Source organism: Triplophysa rosa, linkage group LG13 (assembly GCF_024868665.1).
Source record: "Triplophysa rosa linkage group LG13, Trosa_1v2, whole genome shotgun sequence".
NCBI lineage: Eukaryota > Metazoa > Chordata > Actinopteri > Cypriniformes > Nemacheilidae > Triplophysa > Triplophysa rosa.
Window position 1 is genome coordinate 3,068,621 of NC_079902.1, and position 14,512 is coordinate 3,083,132.

Sequence of the window (14,512 nt, forward strand, 5' to 3'; positions counted from 1 at the left end):
TTCCTCGACCTCTTCGAGAAAACGGCGGAGACTAGCGGCTGGCCCCCCGAGGATTGGGCGAGGCGACTCCTGCCGTTGCTGTCGGGGGAAGCGCAACTGGCGGCTCGGCCACTGCCCATCCAGAACCTCCTGGTCTTCAATGACCTGAAGAAGGCCATCCTCCAGAGGGTCGGCCGTAGCCCGGTGGAGCATCGTCAGCGATTCCGGTCGCTGGGGCTGGGCGAAAGCGGCCAGCCCTTCGTGATGGAACAGTCCCGGGACGAATCACTCAAGTTCGCCTGGGAACAGGTCCGGTATGTGGACGGTCAACCTCTCCAACCTGCCCGACCGCGCTCCTACCCTTATTTTGCAATTATAAAAGACTGGTTGTATCGAGTGACCCAAGACGCTCAAACAAAGGAAGATACAACCCAGTTGTTAGTACCACGGGGCCGCCGGGAAATGCTTTTCCAGGCAGCACATTGTAATCCTATGGCGGGGCATTTAGGACAAACCACGACACTAAATTGCCTCATGGCCCGATTCTTTTGGCTGGGCATTCACAAGAACGTACGCAGGTGGTGCGCCTCGTGCCGTGAATGTCAGCTGGTAAACCCTCCGGCCTCCCCAAAAGCGCCATTGCGCCCATTACCGCTAATGCAGGTCCCCTTCGACAGAATTGGTATGGACCTCATTGGGCCATTAGAGCGGTCAGCGAGAGGACATCGATTTGCATTAGTCTTGGTGGATTATGCAACCCGATATCCCGAGGCAGTGCCTCTCCACAGCATCTCCGCTAAGAGTGTGGCGGAGGCACTGTTTCGCGTCATCTCCCACGTGGGAATCCCCCGGGAGATCCTCACGGATCAAGGCACGGCGTTCATGTCGCGCACGATACACGAGCTGTATGAATTATTGGGCATTAAATCGGTCCGTACCAGCGTCTTTCACCCTCAAACAGACGGGCTGGTAGAACGGTTAAATCGCACGTTAAAAACCATGATTCGTAAATTCGTACACGAGGACGCCAAAAATTGGGATAAATGGTTAGAACCCCTCTTATTTGCTGTGCGAGAGGTCCCGCAAGCCTCCACGGGGTTTTCCCCCTTTGAGCTTCTCTTTGGACGCCAGCCCCGTGGGGTTTTGGACGTCCTGAGAGAGACTTGGGAGGACGGACCCTCCAACAGCAAGAACGAAATTCAACATGTCCTGGACCTGAGAACAAAACTACATACACTGGGGCGTATGGCATACACTATCTATGGAGAATTTGTTACAGGCCCAGGATAAACAGAGCCGGCTGTATAACAGGGGAACCAACCTCCGGAAATTTTCACCGGGAGAAAAAGTGCTTGTATTACTCCCCACCTCGAGTTCCAAATTACTAGCGAAGTGGCAAGGGCCGTTTAAGGTCACACGGCAAGTGGGTGATCTTGATTATGAAGTAGTACGGTCAGATAGGAGCGGGGCACGTCAAATTTACCACCTCAATCTCCTTAAAAAATGGCAGGAGGTGGAACCAGTGATGCTGGCGACGGTAATTAGTGGAGAGGATGATCTGGGACCAGAAGTGAATATAAAACCACAATCACTCGCTCTAGCTCCGGGAGGAGATCATCTCTCACCCTCCCAGCTCACGGACATAGCCAGGTTGCAGGCAGAATTCGCAGATGTGTTCTCGCCCCTACCTGGATGCACAAAACTCATTCAGCACCATATCGAGACGGTGCCGGGCGTAGTAGTTCGTAGCCAGCCCTATCGGTTACCTGAGCACAAGAAAAATGTGGTTCAGACGGAATTAGCGGCAATGCTCGAGATGGGGGTAATAGAAGAATCCAACAGTGACTGGGCGAGCCCGATAGTTTTGGTTCCCAAGACGGACGGCTCGGTCAGGTTCTGTGTGGATTACCGCAAAGTGAACGCGGTATCGAAGTTCGATGCCTATCCAATGCCACGGGTCGACGAATTACTGGACCGGCTAGGCACGGCTCGTTTTTATACGACATTGGACTTAAGGGCAGATCCCCCTATCGCCATTATCTAAGGAAAAAACAGCCTTCACCATGCCGTTCGGATTACACCAATTCGTGACACTTCCGTTCGGCTTGTTCGGAGGGCCGGCCACCTTTCAGCGCCTCATGGACCGTATCCTCCGACCCCATACGGCATATGCCGCTGCTTATCTAGATGATATCATCATTTATAGGGAATTCACCCTCTGTTCGGACCACGCTCCCCTGCAGTGGCTCCACGGCATGAAAGATACCAACGCCAGGATCACCCGTTGGTATCTGGCTCTACAGCCTTTTAAGTTCCAGGTGGTCCACAGGCCAGGTGCACGAATGGTTGTAGCCGACTTCCTCTCCAGGAATGGAGTCAGGCGGTGGGGGTATGTGGCGAGGGGGCCGTGATTTAGCGAGGTCTGCGGCAGGAGAGAGAGCCAGGAGACGAGCGGTAAGTAAGTGGAGAAAATGCAAACAACCAACACCTGTGTCTCATTCCAGTGAGGGCGCGGGTAGACGATATATAAAGACCCAGGAGACACACAACGGAGACGGACTGAACACGGACTGCCATGACCACAAACCTCTCAGTAGAGAAAGAAGGACTTTGCTGGATTATTATCTTCTCGAACCGGGCTGAAGGAAAAGCCATGGATTTATATGTTGTATGAATGGACTTTTGATTTCTCGTGTGGCAAAGCAATAAAGCTCGTGTCAGTCTCGCCAACCTCGTCCTCTTCCTTCCTTACCATAGCGAACCCGCTACAGCAAGAGATCAGTGAATCGTTCAAAGCTCAGTGAACTACAAGAGAACGTAGGGTGTGAATGAGCTTTGCTCATTTAGTAAGACTGGTTACTTATGGGCTAAAAAGTCTTATAAAAAAGGCTTATATTAAAATTTCTGTTTGATTGAATAAATTGAATGCTTTATATAACTTAGTTTTCATTTCATCAAATTTTTTTAGAACTTTAATATAATTGTTTTGTTAAGACACTTATCCCATGTTTTTCATTTGGGAATTCATTATTATATATATTTTTAATTAGTCAGTATCTGTGTTTATTAAGCTTAGTTTTCCCCTGTCACTTTGACTGGGGGTGAAAAGTTGTGTGCTTTGAGGAGGAAGAAAAATAATGGTTTCAGTAAAGTAAAATGGTGCATAGTTGGGGCTCCCAGAGGAAGAAGAGTAAAAGTCCATAGGTTTTTATGCAAGCTCTTAACAGTAAAGCAGTAGGCAGATAAGAAACTAAATATTATGAAATAATATTAAAAAATAATATAATAATAATAAGAGAGACCTGTCAGGGCTTTATTTGAAACATTGTAATAACAGTACTGAAATTTGGGTGACATCTTACTAAAAAACCTAAATAAGGAACTGGTCACTTTAAGAGTTTAAGTCACCAATCCGACAAATGCAGTTTACATGTTGGGAATCACAGGTGACAATACCTAAGCCTTGTTGCAAGCTAATGCTTGCTTTACATTCCTTAATTTAAACAAATCTAGAGATGTCACCAGCTACAAGTTTTTATTAACAGATTCACTGAAAACAAAATGCATTGGGTCAGCAATTTTTTAAATCAGAGAAAATGTAAACACAAAGGAAAATTAAGAATTTACGTTATCTAGAGAAGACAATATTTTGTTCACAAGACAGTTAAAAATTAATTGCAGATATGCTGTGGTATGGTATTGGAAAAATACATTATAAAACATTCACATCAGATTAGTTAACCATATGACTTTTTGAGCATCAAATTTAACATTTTAATTCTTAATTATAAATACATGTATTATATTAAAATAGTTATAACCAAATAGTTATAAGCATAATGTACCTAAATGTAATAACTCATAATAAACATAAATGAATAATATAATAATAATAATAATATACCTAGAGTCTTGCTAACTTAGAATTTTTCTTTTTTTCTTTCCTTTTTAGGTAGACCATCAAGGGTGAAGCATTATCTGTCTTCAGCTTCATGCAGAAATTCAGTACTTAATTTCTGTGTGTGTTTTAGCAAGTCCCACAACATGATTAAAGGTATACTTGGATCATGGTGCAAATGATCCCCAGCCCAGCCAGAGCTATCAGCACCCACTGCAACTTTGCACTAAAGTACAGAGGCCCCAGTCTGCCAGAACACAAACATGATAGGTGAGAAACACAACTGTGCAAATACAAACTTAACTCAATAAGAATGTCAAATCCATTACCTTCCCTGAGTGGATTCTGCATAGCCATGGAAGTACCGGTACCGTCCATAAAGGTAAAGAAGCCCAATGACGACAGCTATAGCTTAAAAAAACAATACATATTACAGAGATAAAAAAACACTTTGTACATACACTCTAAAAAAACATTGTTTTTGTTTTTTCAACCAAACTGGGTTGTTTTTAGCCCAGTGGCTGGGTAAATATAGGACAGAACACACGTTGGGCTAAACTGACCCATCAAGTTGGGTTGTTAATTTTAACCCAGCAAATGGGTTGTTTCCTTTACAAAAGAACTGCTGTGTTGATTTTATATCAATGTTATTTATGATATTTATAGTTTTTTAATATTTTTATTTGATATACCACATTCTAAACACATGTCTGTCAAATACATTACATTACAAACACAATTACATATGTCAGCACAGTATCTTTATTTATCTTATTACACATATAACAACAACATTTAATAGTGCATGCATGAGCTAATACTTTTTTTCTGATCAATAAGATTCGGGAGTTTAGAATAAAAAATCTCATTCAAAATTTTTTATAAACCTTTATTTTATAGAAAAAAGCATATCTACTTGAAAAGTGCCAACTCCTTTTTTCTCCCGAAAAGAGTTGAAAAGCCCTCGGCAGGTGACACAGCATTCAGGTTATTTTGTTTTGAGCTTGAGGTAGGGGATGAGCAAGGTCGACTCTTTACATATGAATGCGATCAGAAAAAAAGCTGCTTAACTGGTGTATATAATGAATAAGTATATTTTAATCATCTGAAAAATCAAGAAATGTGCTTGAAGCAGATTCAAACTGCCTGTGCTCACGTGTTGAGTTAACTTGACTCAGGTGCTGGGTTATCACAATGATCCAGCGGTTGGGTTACACAAACTACCCAAGGCTTAGAAAATATCCCAATTAAATTACCCAAAAGGCTCAATCAAGCATTTGGGTAGAAAAATGATGCTGCCTTCAAATGCTCTCAGAAATTTGAAAATTCCACTTCAACCCGGAAATAATTTATGGAACAGTGCTCTTTAAACGTCTTGTGGTGCTGTCCCACAAAGGGAAAAAAATCACTCTCACGCACTTTCTCCGGATGTGTTCCATGACTCTCAACAATCTCCCTCTTGCCACAAGATCAGCGGATTTTGTAGCTGTCTTTAAGAATCGGCTAAAAACACATCTCTTCCGTCAACATCTGACCCATTAGTACAGTCTTCTACTTTCCTATCCCCCACCAAAAAAAAAAAATTCTTAGCTTCGTATACTGTGATAGGCTGACTGAGACCAGTTTTTACTGCACCTATGCATTGTTGTTCTTTTGTTGCACAAATTGCTTCTATTGTTTTCCCCTACTTTGTACATTGCTTTGGATAAAAGTGTCTGCTAAATGACTAAATGTAAATGTTAGCTATTACTTGTAAAGTTTTAATGTTACTAAATACAGACAATACTTCCACGTTGAAGTGGGAATTATTGAATACCCGAGAGCAAGTGAAGGCAGCAATAACCCAGCATTTTTACAATAAAAAAAAAATAGTGCTATATAGCACTAAAAGTGGTTCTTTGCTCGTAAAATCATAGGGGAACCACTTTTAGTGCTATAAAGAATCATATTTTGGTGCTTCAGTGGTTCTTCAGCGGTTCTTTGGGATGACTGAGGTACTACATAGAACCACTGAGGAACCATACAGGGGAATTAACAGGTTCTTTACATTTACAATTAATGCATTTGGCAGACGCTTTTATCCAAAGCGACTTACATTGCTTTATCCTATACATTTATACATAGGCATGTGCAATCCCTGGGAACGAACCCACAACCTTGCGTTGTTAACGCAATGCTCTTACCACTGAGCTACAGGAAAGCTCTTTATACAGAAACGGTGCTATATAGCACCTCAGTCACCCCAAAGAACCTCTGAACAACCTCTGGAGAACCACAGAAGCACAAAGATATGGTGCTAAAAGTGGTTCCCCTATGATTACGAGCAAAGAACCATTTTTAGTGCTATATAGCACTATTTTTTTTTTAAAGTGTAGTTGAGTTCATTTGACTCAGGTGCTGGGTTATCATAAGGACCCAGCCACTAACCCTGGCTAACGTCTGATGCATTTGGCACACTTAACTGGAAACACTTCAGGAATGTCGAAGTCATCATATGATTGGTAGAATTATACCGGATTTCCGGGAGACGCGGGTGTCGTGTTTATTTTCGGTCCACCGGGAAAAAATGCGCAGACGTGTGATCGAGGAAGAAAAGTTGTGTGACAATGAGCATTAATCAAGATCAGCTAAATATTGTCATAAAGCTTGCCAACAAACTCCTCCAGCACAATAGTAAATTCCGTCCATGAAGTATTGTCCATGAAATAATCTATGTTTGTTAGTTTTAGATTTTTTGAAGGTCTGTAAACAAAGTCTACTGTACATACGTTTCCTACCGATTTACTCTGTGTTTTGCTAAGAGGTGCTATTGGAGACTGATGCGGCATTGTTATTACACACTTTTGCAATGTGAAAAACAACCCAACTAAACATCCCAAAAGGCTCAACCCAGCATTTAGGTAGAAAGAATAACCCAGCATTTTTTGGAGTGTAAAGAAAATATCATTAATAAGGTGTTTGACCATCATTTGCCTATGGAGTGGTGTCCTTGAGAGAAAGTCCGCAGTGCAATTTTGCGAACCTGATCTATAAAGGATCTCCAAGTCAAATGGCTGTATAGCCAAGAGCCATGGTTATTCAAGCATTCGTATCCCTCATACAACCTAACCAGGCCAATGCTTGGTAGTCTGTCTCCAGCCTGAATTTGCGTCCAATCAAATAGTATTTAAAAGAGTCCAAAGCCCACTTAACAGCCAAACACTCCTTTTCAACAGTAGAATAGTTTACCTCTCTGGGCAGGAGTTTCCTACTGATGTATACGACTGGCTTGAGTTGGCCTTGTTCTTCTTGCAGGAGAACAGCTCCAACGCCCTGTTGTGACGCATCTGTCTGCACTGTAAAGAGATTGTCAAAGTTCGGGCTGAGGAGGACTGGTTTATGGCAGAGTGCATCTTTCAAGTCTCTCAAAGCATTTTCACACTCTTCAGTCCATAACATGTTGTTCGGTTGATTCTTCCTGGTTAGGTTCGTTAGGGCTATTGCCCTGGCTGAGAAGTTTGGAATTAACTTCCTGTACCAGCCAACCAGTCCAAGAAAAGATCTGACCTGCTTTTTTGTCACAGGCCGCTTCGCTTCCTTGACGGCCTCCACCTTCCCCACTTGCGGTCGGATCACTCCGTGACCCAACACAAATCCAAGATATTGGGTTTCTGACTTGTCAGGGTGGATGGTCAATCCCGCTTTTTTGATACGCAACAATATTTCCTTAAGGTGCTTAAGGTGATCTTCCCAGGTATTAACTCAACTCAACTCAACTTTATTTATACAGCGCTTTTTACAATTTTCATTGTTACAAAGCAGCTGTACATAAGACATATTGACTGTAAGCAAAACAATTAAAGTTGTACCTGCAAAAACAAGAAAAAGTTGAACACAGAAGACAGACATACCCACATACAAAACACTCCACACACACAATATGCACACGTACTAACACACATAGACATAGAGACACACACACACGCACGCACACACACACACACACACACACACACACACACACACACACACGCACACACGAGACACACACGCACAACACGACGTACACCAGACAATATACACACACACCAACACAACACACCCACACACACACACACACACACACACACACACACACACACTCAGTGAGAGCACACATTTAAGAAGATTTATTACTGAATTTTATTACTGAAGATTATGATGTCATCAAGGTAAGCTGCAGCATAGTCCTCTGTACCACGTAGAATCTGATCCATCATCCTTTGAAAGATAGCAGGAGCTCCATGAAGGCCAAATGGAAGGACATTAAACTGGAAGTGGCCAAATGGTATTTTGAAAGCCGTTAACTCCTTACATTCTGGTTTCAATGGCACTTGCCAGTATCCTTTACAGAGGTCTAATGTACTTAGCTCTTCCAAGCCTTTCGACTAGTTCGTCAACACGTGGCATTGGGTAAGTTTCAAATTTACTGATGCTGTTCAGCTTCCTGAAGTCCAAACAAAACCTCAACGTACCATCTTTCTTGGGCACCAGCACTATGGGGCTGCTCCATTCACTCGATGACGGTTCGATGACACCGAGTTGTTGCATCATTTGCAATTCCTTTTTTTACCCCATGACAGAGAACTCGGGATTGAACGAGCACATCGGGCATTAGCACCAAAGCCTTAACAACTCGCAAGCAAGGCCACGGTCCATAGTAGTCAAGTTCGGGAGCTACCGGACGAAAGAGGAGATACTCCGCAGAGCCTGGCAGAAAAAAGAAGAGTTCTGTGATGACTCTCGCTTCTACGTTGATCATGACTTCCCTTCTGAAGTGATAAAGAAATGCAGGGAGTACGCAGAAGACACCGTTCCCAGCAAGGATGCATGTTTTCTACAACGATGGCACTAGATTGTACCAGGATGCTACGGAGGCAACGAGGGACATGGCTTCACGAGGATTTCCAGTTAATGTGGTGAAGTCATCCACTGCTATGGATCAGGCGGAGATCGCGCTTTTATCTACCTGGCAGGTGGCGGAGAGGCGGCGAGACCGCCACGGAGACCAGGAATCCGGCACAATGGGCGGCCACATGCAACCCAAAAAAACTCCACACTCTCAATATAAAGAAAAACTCCAGAAATTCAGAAAATGATCTCTAATGGAAGGAGCCTGGAGTTTCATACTCAAACCGACAATGCAGATAAGTTTAAAGTTGTTGCATGTTTTGTTAGCCAAGCAACTTTATATAACACAAAATGTGTAAATCATACGGTTCTACTCTTTAATTATCTGCGCGCGATTGCGTTAATCTTTCTATTCCAAAACTCTTTACAGTATTATTTGAATTAACATGCATCTACATAGTAAGGTCCCACTTTTGTTAAAATGTGGGACTTCCCTTTACAGGGGCTTTGACTGTATAAAGCTTCACAAGGCTCTTTTGAAACAAGCCTCAATACTGGATACAGCTGTTGCATCTTGTTATGGTGTCGCTCTGTTCAAGACTGTTCTAGTTCGATTTATGTTCAATGTTTGTTACTGGTGTAGCGGTTTTAGCTGCTTAAATAATGTTAAAATAAAAAAGATGTTAAAATAATGATGAGCTAAGCTCACCAAAAATAGTTCTCTATCAAGATTACATCCATGAAATGAGTTATTTAAAACATCAAATTCAGTTAAGGAATTAGTTTAGCTCAAAGGAAAATACGTATAATAATCGTTATTAAATATACATATTTTACAGTCTCTGATTAGTAATATAAAGCATAACAATACTTGTATGCATTCGTCCAGCGAATGCATCAATGATATTATATACTTTACATTATCTCATGGCCATAAGTAATGTGACTTTACCAAACAGGATTTAGAGCAAAGGTAGCGTAAATCAAACACAGTTTAAGTGACCAAGTATATGAGCTGAACACAGAAAACCCCTTACAGGTGAATATATATGGTTGTTTATTAAACTCTACTCTACATGGTAAACATAATGACGATCGCATAAACACAAACAAAACAATGAAACATGAAACACAAACGCACTAGGGAGTGAGAAGAGAGAGAGTGAGCATGGTAGCAATTTCTGAACACCAATAAAAATCATCTTTAACAAAGAGGTACAAACTTAACACAACTATTCTATATATAGAATCGGATACTTGTGAGCTCTGTGCTGGACCAATATATGTATACGCATGTAGAAATGGAATTGTTCAAAAGGTTTCATAATGCAGTCCAGCTGGAAAGTTCCGGGCCTTGTGACCAGCCGCGTGGCTCATCAAGGTGTGCGAGGCAGCAGGGCAGTCGAAAAGGGCAGTCTCCGAAGAGATGCCACGAACCAGTTTCTGATGAGGGCAGGTATAGAGCAAAAAGGCCAAGCTTCGTTTTCACAGCAGGCTCGATATTTAACTTCATGAGAGGGCATGCCCACCTAAATTTGAATCGACCAATCGGAGTTGAGCAGTTCTTTGTCCACTCAACAGCTAATTTGCATCTTTATGACCTCCTAGCAACTTTACAAAAATACCAGTCCAAATTATAACATAATGAAAATAAAGTGTTCTATGGTCACACAATATATATAAACAAGGAGGAATTGTAAAGACAAACATTTAGATATCCAATACGGTAGGTCTGAATTGCATCAAGTCATGATTCATTCGGATGTACGAATACAAACAAAGCCTGAATTAAAACTTGCCTATTTAACAGTTACAGATTATTTAAAATGGCAAGAGCGCCAACATATAACATAGATATTTACATATATTTATAGAAAAGGACAGTTTAGTGTAGTTTTGTCAGAGAAGTTTCTCTGGATAAACTACAGGTGAGACAAAACAGAGAGATTTCTAAAATCTCCTTTTGCTTGCTTTGAAGCTTAGGAGTCATAAAGGTTTCATAAAGGTTTTGTTTCTCTCTCTTAGGAGAGAAACAAAAGGGGTTATCAACACTTTCGGTGAGAGCACCAACCTAAATCCAGGCCCCCCTGAATTTAGGTCTGACTCTGTCCTGGTTTCTGGATATCAACATCAAAAGACCAAAAGAGAGTGGAGGGGATTTATGGCTCTTCTTTTAATGATTCCAACCATTTGGCCTATGCCCAGTCTCTACACTGGGGAGAGTTATTCTTAGTGTATAATCTGAACACCTGTAGAGACATTTGGGGAAGTTACGAATATGTCAATCAAGGTAAAAGAATATGAATAAGCATATCCTTAAAGTCATCACATTTAATGTGAATGGGATTTTAAACCCAACTAAGAGAAGTCAAATACTGACAAAAATGAAAAGGGAAAATGCACAGATTGTACTCCTACAAGAGACACATCTTACTCCAAAAGAGCATGAAAAATGAAAGAGAAGTGGATTTTCAAGGGTGTATTTCTCATTTTATAAGTCAGGCCATAGAAGAGGGGTCGCAATTTTAATATCACAGAAAATGCCATTTGAACTACTCTCAGAGATTTCAGATAAGGAAGGAAGATATATAATAGTTTCTGGGAAAATACAAAATGCTGCCATGACTATATGTAATATCTATGCCCCCCCCCCCAAGTGACTTTGCTTTTTATAGGAAAATATTTGATTTAATGATACAGGCCAAAGGAATCGTTATTTGTGGAGGAGATTGGAATATTCATCTTAACACAAAATTGGACTCATCAAAAAATTCAATATCCACAGCACTACATAGAAAAATTAATGTTCTGATGGAAGAGCTGGGCATATTAGATCTTTGTTGGGATTTTTATCCATCAGACCGTGACAATACTTTTTATTCACATGCTCACAACGTATACTCAAGGACAGATTTTTTTGTATTAAAGAGAGATCGCCATAGAATACAGAGCTGTGATATTGGATCTATTGACCTGTCTGATCACGCTCCTCTCTCTTGCAATGTATACATTAGTGATAATCCAGGAAAAACTTTGTGGAGGTTAAATACCAGCATTTTAAATAATCCACAATTCAAAACTCAAATGAAAGAAGACAAAAGATTTCTTGAAGAAAATGATAATGGGGAAGTTAATTCATCTAAAGTATGAGACACCTTGAAAGCAGTCATTAGGGGGAGGATTATATCCTTCTGTGCCTATGAAAATAAATTAAAACAACTTAAATTAATAAATCTCAATAAGGAACTACAAGATGTGGAAACGCATCATAAAAAAAGAACAAAAAGCAACTCTAATGGGTAAAATTACGAAAATCAGAAATGAAATAAATATACTTTATTCACAGGAGACTGAAAGAAAGATGGTATTTACAAAACATGAAATATTACGAATCAGGCCCTAAAAATCAACTAAACTTTTGGCCAGGAAATTACAAAAACAAGAATCAAATAATACAATATACAAAATAAGGGATCTAAATTCTAAAAATATACAATATAAACAAGATGACATACAAAATACATTAAAAAAAATATTATAAATTATTGTACACACGACCATACCTGGAGGATGAGCAACATATCAGCAAATTTCTTGAATCACTCAACTTACCAGTTATATCAGAGGAACAAAATCAAATACTTACAGCTGCAATAACGGAGACAGATTTATATAACGCCATCTCCAGGCTAAAGACAAATAAATCCCCCGGCCCAGATGGCTTTTCAGCAGAGTGGTACAAAACCTTTCAATCTGAACTAATACCAATCCTCCTTCAGACTTGAAATACAGCTTTAATGGAGTCCAAAATTCCTCCATCATGGAGGGAGGCAACAATCTCAGTTATCCCCAAAGAGGGAAAAGCTATATTTGTCGTGATTCTGGCTCGTCGTGTCATGTCTTTCTTGATCTTGTGTTAGAGTCACGGCGGGATCCCTTGTTATGTGTGGAGAGAGTCATTTTGACCCTGTCGGCCTTCGATACTCTCTCCGGTCTTTGTCTGTGTTCCCGCCCTTTTGTATCTCTCGTTATTGGTTGTTTATTAGTTCATGCCCCACACCTGTTCCCCTTTGATTTGTCCCTCTATTTAATGCCCCTGTGTTCTCTTGTCTGGTGTTGGATCATTGTACTGTTATGTTGCGTGTGGGTGAGTTTTTGTCTTGTTAGTCTAGTTTGAAGTAGTCCTTTGTGATGTGTTATTAGTTTAGTCTTGTCAGTTTAGTTAATCTTGTTCTTGTTTCTGTTTTGTTATGTTTACCCCCACGTGGGTCTTTGTTTTGAGTTTGGTGTAATTTATTAAAAGTCCTGTTAACCCCTTACCCGCTGTCTGCACTTGGGTCCTCTGTCCTTGTCTTCGTGTCCTCACCACCCACGATCATGACAGATTTATCCAACCAACATCGGACCCAGCAGACAGAGGGATCTCAGCGGGAGGAGTCGATGCCGCCGGACTCCCTTCCAGGGTTGAATCCGCCGAACTCCCTTGGAGGGTAGAGGCCGCCGGGCTCCAGTCCAGAGTCGGGACCGCCGGACTCCCTTCCGGGGTAGAGACTGCCGGAACCCCGTCCAGGATCGAGACCGCCGGGCTCCTTTCCAGGGTTGAGTTCGTCGGATTCCCCTCCAGGGTTGAGGCCGCCGGTGTCCTGTTCCCGCTGCAGATCCCTGCCAGCCTCCCAGCTGGTGCCCAGGCCTGTCGAGTCGACTGTTTTTTGTGTGTTTGTCCTTGTTTGCTGCCCAGCTGCCAGAGAGCGCTGCCCAGCCGTCGGAGATGCTGCCCAGCTGCCAGAGAGCGCTGCCCAGCCGCCGACATCCTGTCCTGTCGACATCCAGGCCTGCCCAGCCGGCGCCATGTCCTGTCCAGCCGGCCTTCCAGCCGGCGCCATGTCCTGTCCAGCCGGCCTTCCAGCCGGCGCCATGTCATGTCCAGCCGGCCATCCAGCCGGCGCCCTGTCCAGTCGAGCCGGCCGTCGAGCCGGCGCCATGTCCTGTCCAGCCGGCCATCCAGCCGGCGCCATGTACAGTCGAACCGGCCGTCGAGCCGGTGTCATGTCCTGTCCAGCCGGCCTTCTAGCCGGCACCATGTACCGTCTAGCCGGCCATCCAGCCGGTGCCATGTACTGTCCAGCCGGCCATCTAGCCGGCACCATGTACTGTCCAGCCTGCCATCCAGCCGGCGCTATGTACTGTCCAGCCGGCATTCCAGCCGGCACCATGTCAGTGTTTGGTTTTTTATGTATCATGTTTTTGTCATGTCTTGTATTATGGTTTTTGTCATTGTCTTGTCTTGTTTGTGCCTTTTGGAGCGTCAGGATATCGCTCCTTAAGGCGGGGGTTCTGTCGTGATTCTGGCTCGTCATGTCTTTCTTGATCTTGTGTTAGAGTCACGGTGGGATCCCTTGTTATGTGTGGAGAGAGTCATTTTGACCCTGTCGGCCTTCGATACTCTCTCCGGTCTTTGTCTGTGTTCCCGCCCTTTTGTATCTCTCGTTATTGGTTGTTTATTAGTTCATGCCCCACACCTGTTCCCCTTTGATTTGTCCCTCTATTTAATGTCCCTGTGTTCTCTTGTCTGGGTTGGATCATTGTACTGTTATGTTGCGTGTGGGTGAGTTTTTGTCTTGTTAGTCTAGTTTGAAGTAGTCCTTTGTGATGTGTTATTAGTTTAGTCTTGTCAGTTTAGTTAATCTTGTTCTTGTTTCTGTTTTGTTATGTTTACCCCCACGTGGGTCTTTGTTTTGAGTTTGGTGTAATTTATTAAAAGTCCTG

At 42.4% G+C, this 14,512-nt stretch overlaps 1 protein-coding gene across 2 annotated transcripts in view; it reads right to left on the reverse strand.

Annotated features, from left to right (window-relative positions):
- Positions 1-3,291: 3,291 nt before the first annotated feature.
- ltc4s (leukotriene C4 synthase) overlaps positions 3,292-14,512 on the reverse strand; it is a 29,115-nt gene continuing 17,894 nt past the window's right edge. Inside the window, exons 4-5 of one of the 2 annotated variants that reach the window (XM_057348853.1) lie at positions 4,207-4,282; positions 3,292-4,124 (exon numbers count right to left, since the gene is read on the reverse strand). In XM_057348853.1, coding sequence (XP_057204836.1) covers positions 4,028-4,124; positions 4,207-4,282 — 173 coding nt within the window. In that variant the 3' untranslated portion in view covers positions 3,292-4,027. Of the gene's footprint in view, positions 4,125-4,206; positions 4,289-14,512 lie in introns of both variants that reach the window. The other variant, XM_057348852.1, reaches the window with a different exon arrangement.